At 34.8% G+C, this 8,529-nt stretch overlaps 1 protein-coding gene across 1 annotated transcript; it reads left to right on the forward strand.

Annotated features, from left to right (window-relative positions):
• Positions 1-300: 300 nt before the first annotated feature.
• On the forward strand, positions 301-4,465 carry prl2 (prolactin 2). Its single transcript, XM_053509063.1, has 5 exons — positions 301-322; positions 637-812; positions 1,916-2,023; positions 2,114-2,284; positions 4,280-4,465. The coding sequence occupies exons 1-5, from the start codon at positions 301-303 to the stop codon at positions 4,463-4,465; spliced, it is 663 nt and encodes a 220-aa protein (XP_053365038.1).
• The last annotated feature ends 4,064 nt before the right edge of the window (positions 4,466-8,529 follow it).

An 8,529-nucleotide genomic window follows, 5' to 3' on the forward strand; every position in this document is an offset into this window, starting at 1 on the left:
GACGCATTCCTATGACGCAAAAGGTAGCAAGGTGCTAGCTCCTGCATCATCTATGTGTCTGATGATGATGGTTATGATGATGATGATGTATGAAGCATGAAACAGTTGAAAAAGGATGGAAAAGGTTTGTCACGAAGCGCTTGAAGAAACAGAAGAAACAGACATGTTGGGTTATGACGACTGCAGGGCCATGAACGCATGCCATTTCCACTCAATATGACACGGAGTGCCCTGCGTTTACCCTCAGCTCCGACCACTTTAAATACGAGATCAACCGTCGACTCCGCCACCAATCTCAGCATGGCCAGGAACCAAAAGCAAGGTAATGAAACGGCTGATTGTACTGAACATTCTTTTTTTCTTTGGGGTCTTTAAGCTCTTATCATTGTCTTATGGTACTTTCCATTATTTTTTCCATCATTTTTTTTTTCTCATTTTCAATCTCTTCAAAAATTTTCTTCTTAGGCATTTTGTTTTCTTTGATCTGAAGCAGATTCTGTAACGCAAATCTTTCATATCATGCTTGTATCTCTTATGTCTATTTCTTTAAACAAATCTACCTTAACAATTCCTCTAGTTCCTGAAATCTCGTTGCCGTTTTTTTTTTCATCTTTCTCATCACACTTTTTTCTGTAGCTGTTCTCTTAGTGGCACTTCTGTGCCTGAACCTGTGTACCTGCGTGAGCCCCATGCCAATCTGTGCCTACGGACATGCTGGCTGCCAGCTCGTGTCTCTGGCTAATCTCTTTGACAGGGTCATCCAACACTCGGCGAGGATGCATGGGTTGTCCAGCGACCTGCACTCGGAGCTTGTAAGTAGCTCGACACCTTTTTATTAGCATTTTAATTAAAAAAGAGAACGGTATGACTTCTATGTAATGTCTGAAGTTATTATGAGGACCTGAGTAATGATCATATTTAAACAGGGCCACTTCAAATGACACATTATTTATGACTGTTGATTTTCTTTGTAATTAATACTTCTGTTTTGTGACTTTTTGTCGCATTTAATTTGTTTGAAAAAAATTTAGGCATATAACAAGGGCCGTTCAAGTCAAACCGGGACTTTTGACTGTGCAGAATAACAAAACTAATTAACTAATAAAGAACAAATTATGAGGAATAAAACAACATTTATTTATTTATTTATTTACTTTTTTTTTATATACCCCCCTGCTACACTAATACACCCCAGTGTTTCAATAGTTCAGATACCATCAAGATAGAAAGTTTTCTAGAGCCATGATTGAAGTGCCTGCTTCATGTCTGAAACGCTGGCCTCCCAGGAACTACTCTTACAGCTCAAACTTGTGGAAAAGGCTTGGAGTGAAGTCAGGACTGTATAAAGGATGTGGCAATAACTTCCAGACGATTTCTTGTAATATGCAAATGGTGTTGGTGACAGATTGTGTGAACAGTTCCTATGATCAGATGCGTCAATTCTACAAGTTGCCAACAAGTTATCCGTCAATTTTCATGGATTAGGCGTTCCACTTCCTGAATTTTCACAGGACCGATTGCAATGGGCTACGAGACAGCTCAGCCAGGATCATCATTCATGATGGTATGGCTCACTTTAAAATGTTAACAGCATTAAAATAATTTTGCAGCTAAGAGTCTAATGACCGTACTTTGCTTGAAGCCTTCTGTAGTCCCTTCATGTCCCAGTTTGACTTGAATGCCACTCGTAATATTACAGATGTTACTGTATTATCAGTTCTTTGAGACTATTTTTAGAATTGGATAAACCTGGGAATGTCCTGGGGTAATGAAACGTCTAAGGCTAAATGCAGAACAAAACATTAATTTAGTTTAATGATTATATTAATAATTATTATTAAAAAAAAATAAAAAAATAAAGTAAATCCAGAAAATCTTTTTAAATCTTTTTTTTTACATTGTTTCATTTATTAAGGAGAAATACGTCCTGCCTGGGAAAAACCAAATTGGTAGTGTATATCGCAAGTGCCACACATCCAGCATATTAACTCCTAATGGCAAGGAAACGGCTCAGAAACTGGCTGTAAGTCTGTCATCTCTCTCTATCTTCATTATTCCGGTCCTTTTTTTACATGCCTGATATTTTTGGCTCTCTATCTGTTCTGTGTCTCAGCATGAGGAATTAACAGAAGTAATTCTCAAGCTGCTGACGGCCTGGAAGTATCCTCTGTCCCTGCTGCCCGAGACCATGTCTGAGCAACAAGACTTCATCAGCAGTAAAGCACTGGAGATGAATAACATAGCTCTTGAGCTCAGGCAAGGAGTGGAGAAAGTCATGGAGAAGGTACTGTAAGGAACGTTATGAATCTGAGCATTTTTAAAATGGTATTTTAACATAAAAGCATTTTCTTTCTCAGTCTTTGGAGAGAGTTTGTAAGGAATTCACAAATTTATTCTGTATGTATTATGGATATACAGTACATTCATCACTGGGTTATATAATATTATAAAGGTATTAATGCACGTTGCATGCTAGTGGTGAGCACTGTCGTCTTGCACCACCAGGATTGATTCCCGGCCGGGTTCGATTCCCACCTTAGTTGGTTTTCTCCGGTTACTCTGCTTTCCTTTCTAAGACATGCAGATTAGGCTAATTGGCATCCCCAAAATTACCCGTAGTGTTTGAATGTGAGTGTGTGTATGTGTGTGTGTCCTGCGATTGATTGGCACCCTGTCCAGGATGTACCGCATCTCATGCCCTAAGTGACCCAGTATACAGATTTAAGCGGTATAGACAAAGAGTGAGTGAGAGGTACAGTATTAATGCATTGTATTGGATCAATATGAATAATTAAACAGCTCTATGCTCAACAGACTTAAATGACAAAATGTAGCACTAATACAAAATAGAAAACTGCTGCAGAAGCAAAGATTACTTTTATTTAGAAAAGGGGCTGATTTATCACATAGAAAATCCCATATTGTAAAACTCTGATTCCATTTATTTTTCATATAATACATGCAACTGTTTCATCACTTTCTAAGTCCTGAGAGGAGTGGAGTGAAAAACGTATGTAAATCTATAAATTATATATATATATATATATATATATATATATATATATATATATATATATATATATATATATATATATATATATATATAATTATATTATAAATATATAAAAAATTAATAAAGATATATTGTGTGAAGGTTAGTCACCCCTAAAATCTTTGTATTATATTTAATTAGATGATCTAGATAAATTAAAGAAATGTCAACTCAGAATTCAGCATCAGCAATATAATAATCACTGGCCTAATCATCTCACTATTGTACTTAATAAGTATATATTTCATATATCTGCGCTTCGCTAGTGTAGTTTTATTAGTGAATACTTTTTACTTTTACTCCACTACATCAGCACAGCAAATTCTGTACTTTTACTTAGCTACATTACTGCATGTTACCTAATGAGAATGGTGCACAGTATTTAAAGTGGGAATTTCACCATCTTCTAACTATTATGTGTGACATGACATCATACATCATTGCGTGACATGCCTTCCTTTCTGGACAAAAACAGTATTGAGTACATTTACTTTTACTTGAGTAATATTTGCCATAGGAAGTCTCTATTTTTCTTCAAATACAAGATTTGTATTTTGTGCCCACCACTGCCTGTTTCTCACAACTTCATGCCTTAAGTTTTTGCTTTTTTGTTTGTTGGTTGGTTTGTTTGGTCACCTCGAGGTTGAACAAACAAACAAATAAACAAACATAAAAAAACATTCCTTTAAAACTGGTCAGATACAGGGACAGGACTGAAAATGAGAGGCAAAAAAAGTCCTTCAGGAAACCTGGAGAACTATTCCTTAATACCACAATAAAAATACAAGAAGGTCTTAGGAAGCAAAATTTAAAGAAATGAGAGGTGGTAGTGGAAGAGGGAGAGGACATAAAGGTAGTTGGTGTGAGAGAAGAGGATGAAGAGGATATCGTTAGATGGTGGCAGATGATTTGCTGTGGCGACCCCTGAAGGGGAAAGAAGAAGATATCTAGACTTTTTAATTTCTTTAAAGCCACTTTGTAACACAGCTTGACTGTAGTAAGCAAGAAAATGTTCCTTTAAAAAAAAAATCTTCGTAATGGTGTTTGCATTCCTCGCTTTTCCCATGGCTTTATACTGTAAATATGTAGTCCAATTAGCTTTTTCTCCATTCAATTACTACAAAATTTACATTTTGTGTTATTAACCAAATTACAAAAGCGACAATGTACAAACTCCAATGGAACTACTATCAAATTCTATACTGTACACCTGCATCATACACACAGATGCAGTTGTTGGGGATGTTCAGTTCCCCAATGAATAGCTTCACCCCTCCGGACGATTTCTTCCCTGCCAGTGGAGAGGCCATGAGTGAATCCGAGCTCCTCTACTGCTTCCGCCGTGATTCGGACAAGGTTCAGAACTACCTGAAGATCCTTAAATGCAGGCTTGTAGCTGGTCAAGGCTGCTGAGCACCACACACCTGCATTGCTGGACTGTATACTGTATATTGCTCTGAGTGCAATCAGTTTTTGATGTTCCACTACTTATGTAGGCTATATGTTTGCTTCCCATACAGAATTACAGAATAACCTGTTTTTAATTATCGTGAAGGTTGACAAAGAAACTGATATAACATAAAAAAGATATATATATATATATATATATATATATATATATATATATATATATATATATATATTGCAGTAGACAATTGCATAGGGATATGAATAAAATTCATTGTTTAAAGTGTTTTTGTTTTCTCTCATTACACTTTCATGATCATACACTGTTAATAAATAAGTTAATGTTATTTTTTAAATGTAATATAATCTAATAAAAACCCTAAAAGGGATTTGGTTACATTTAATAGTCTAATTGTCCAGTGGATTACTGTATGTCATTTGGAGGAAATGACAAGAGACTAGAGGTTTAACCAGTTCAGTAACAGCCTAAGGCACTGCTTAAACTATTCGTGTGCTCTGTGTGAACCTTTAACATTTCTAACACACAGCCTCGTGTGTACAGACTTCGCTCAATGTGAATAATTCATGTTTTACTTTGAGAAACTGATAGGATGTAATAACTAATGTATTATTACATATTACATTTACTATATATTATATGTACTATTGTAGTATAACATACAGTATACTTCTAATATGTAATACTATATGTCTAAAACAAAACATAACTAGTAAAGGAATTTTTTTATTTTAATTGCATTATGTTACAGTGCAGATAATGTGTAAATCCATATCATGTAAGTGACTAATAATTACTTTTTGCCAGAATTGGACATGCTGCCTAGCGAATTACATTCCCTACTTGAGCTAAAAAAATAAAATAAAATAACATAGCTTAAATGTCAAATAAACTACCAAATTTGTTAAGAAATGCATGCTTTTCGAAAAATCAGATGGCATTTATGTGAAAAAATTATGCCTTCAAAGCCTACAAGATGAATGAATTCATAAAAATCTAAAAAAAAAAAAACACTTTAGAATTTTTTTAATGTACAGTAATTAAGCACAAGCACACATATTTAATTTCAATATGCATAAAACTAGTGTAATATTGACCTGATATTATTTATATAACAATATGTCCCTGTATTGTATTACTTGTATATGCATTTATATGCTCTTTATAGGAACCTGACCTGGCTATAGACGATGAGGAAGTGAGTGAGTGAACATGACAGTGACTAGTGACTCCATTAATACTTTGTTTCACAGTTCAAGGACATGCAGATTAGGCTAATTAGCATTTCTAAATTGCCTGAATTGTGTGATTGAGAATCTGTGCTCTGAGATGGATGGGCATCCAGTCCCATTCATTGTGCCTGAGGTCTCCTGTGATAGGCACATCGGTGTGGAGAATGATTAAACATTCAATAATTAGGTTTTCATATCTGAAGGGTTTATAGTAGTACCCCTAAAGGAAGCTATTTACCCTTAATAAAATATCTTTTAACTGTTTTACTGAAGTCTTCTGTAAATGTCAAACAGTTTTACTGATTCATTCATCGGACATTTCATCACAACTTTGACTTTATCTGCCCTTGTAATGTTACAAATGTTATGCTAAATTCTTTTTGAACTTTTGGAATAGGATAAATAATGAAACAAATAAAAAAAAAAGCGTATTATTGTAAAATATATATTGCATTCTGCTATAGGGCGGAACCAGCTGTGTGATTGGTTGCTCCTTTATTCAGACGTCAGTATTAGTGCATGATGTTTATCCCGGACAGCACTAAAGTCCTCAGTGCTGCAGCGGGGATTTCAAGACGTGGACGACCAACATTCGAAGACAGTTCTTCCTTGGCGTATTCCAAACAAACACGGTGCTGAATTGATCTTAAACCTTAATATTGTCATCAAAGTTTCCACGTCGTTACTTTACCACCAGTGAGATGAGTTGTGGGAGTTACGTTATCTCGACATTATTAATTTACCCACAACCAATGAAAAGGCATGTGGGCGGGGCGACATGTGCAGCCACGCCCCAGATTCAGCCCCGCCTTGATCTGCAAGGCTGTAGACAGGGGTACTAGCCATCTTCCATGACTTTTGACCCATAGATATATATGACTTTTGACCTAGCACGTTGTTGCTAGCTGTAGCGGCGGTCCGCGGAGCAGGTATCCAGGGAAACTAATCGATGTTAAAGGATCAGCCAATAGGCGCACAGGTCCAACCCACTGGCACTGATTGACAGAACGACTCATTCTGCTGAGAAGTCGCATTATGAAATAAATAGTCCATCTGACAAGGACATTTTGTAATAAAACTAGCTGGAATTAAATAAAATGCCTTCGGAATAATCTCTGTTATTGGGAAAAAATAATGACCATGAAATATTATTTCATAATAATAAGTAAATTTATATAGCAAAATGCAATATATTTCACAATAATAAGCTTTTTTCAAAATGTGTTCCATTATTTAACAACATCATTCACATATTACATATCCGTGTCTTATTTATTCATAGAGTTATTTATTTCATCATGTCCTATTTATTTATTTAATTTTGAACACTTTGGAGTTCGATACTATTTATTCTATTCCAAAAGTTCAAAAAGAATTTAACATAACATATATATCCCATGCCTCACTCTGTATATGCACCATGCAGCCTCTCAAACTTGCATCTTGGAGGAAAACAGCTGCCTCTAGTGGTGGGACATGAGGAGGAAACATCCTGAACACTGATTTATTCTTGTGTTGCTGTAGATTTTTCATGGGATGGCAGCAAATCTCAAGATATTCTCTAAAACATTCCTTAGCAGCACTTAATGTGTGAAAACTTTATTAGAGGGCACTGTTGAACAGAAATATCAATAATGCACTGAAGATATTAGGGGTAAATGATTTCTTGAAGTGTACAGCTAGATGTGTTAAGCAACTCAAAACATGGCACTTTTTCTTGTTCAAAGGGTGGATCGTGATCCTGATTTCTTTTATTAGTTTCTGTCCACACATCTTTCACAATCTTTTGGATGATCTTTCATGAACTGCTGTCGTTTTCCTTTGCCTGTCCTGTCTGATGTCTGGTAGTTAGTACACCAGTGGTTGCCTTCTTTGTCAGGACATTCCAGATAATTGTACTGGCCTAATGCTTGTGCAATGGCTGCTTTTCGCTCTGTACTCAGCTTCACAATTTCTTGCTTTTCTCCCATAGATAGCTCTCGTCTTCATGTTGGTTTGTCCTTTTTAACTGAAGAAACTCTGTATTCACAGGTGCAACCCAGGCTCAAATCAAAATCAGACATTCAGAGCTATACATTCTTTAACCAACCAATCTAACAGGGCACACATGGCCAATGTTTTTAACATTCGAAAAAATAAAAGTACATACCTACAGTGCCATGTTCTAGGGTGTTTTATACATTTAGATGTAAGCATGTAAAAAACAATAAACAATCCCTAAAAACATTACACATGGAGGTGAGTTTGTATAATATTGTCATTTATCTAAACATCTACAACCAAAATTTTAATAAAATGAAAACTAAAAGACTTCAAAATTACACAAGACAATATTTTATTCACAATAAAAGATGGAGAACATAACAAATGTTTAAATTTGAACATGGCCATTTGAAAAATATTTCACAAAATAAATTTTGTGCATAAAAGTGTAAAATTTCCCCATTTAAACATTTGTTATGTGTTCTAGATAACTGTATAGAATAATATATAATTGTATAATTGTACTTTTCATATTATTCAAATAAAAAAAAACGTCCCAACTTTTTCTGGAATTCAGGTTAAATACGTATAATAAATATATATATATATATATATATATATATATATATATATATATAATATAAATATAATGTAATGTTGGCGTGTCTGAACATCAAAGATATTTGCGAAAAAAAATATTATTATTATACTGATACAGTAGATGAGTAATAGAACGCATCAAGATGTTTTTTTTTTTTTTTGTGCATGCATCCCATATGCACATATATATCATTAAAAAATCGACCTTGGAAAAATTTTAGTTTCAAAATTCAACA

Source organism: Clarias gariepinus, chromosome 12, assembly GCF_024256425.1.
Source record: "Clarias gariepinus isolate MV-2021 ecotype Netherlands chromosome 12, CGAR_prim_01v2, whole genome shotgun sequence".
In the NCBI taxonomy this organism is placed as follows: domain Eukaryota; kingdom Metazoa; phylum Chordata; class Actinopteri; order Siluriformes; family Clariidae; genus Clarias; species Clarias gariepinus.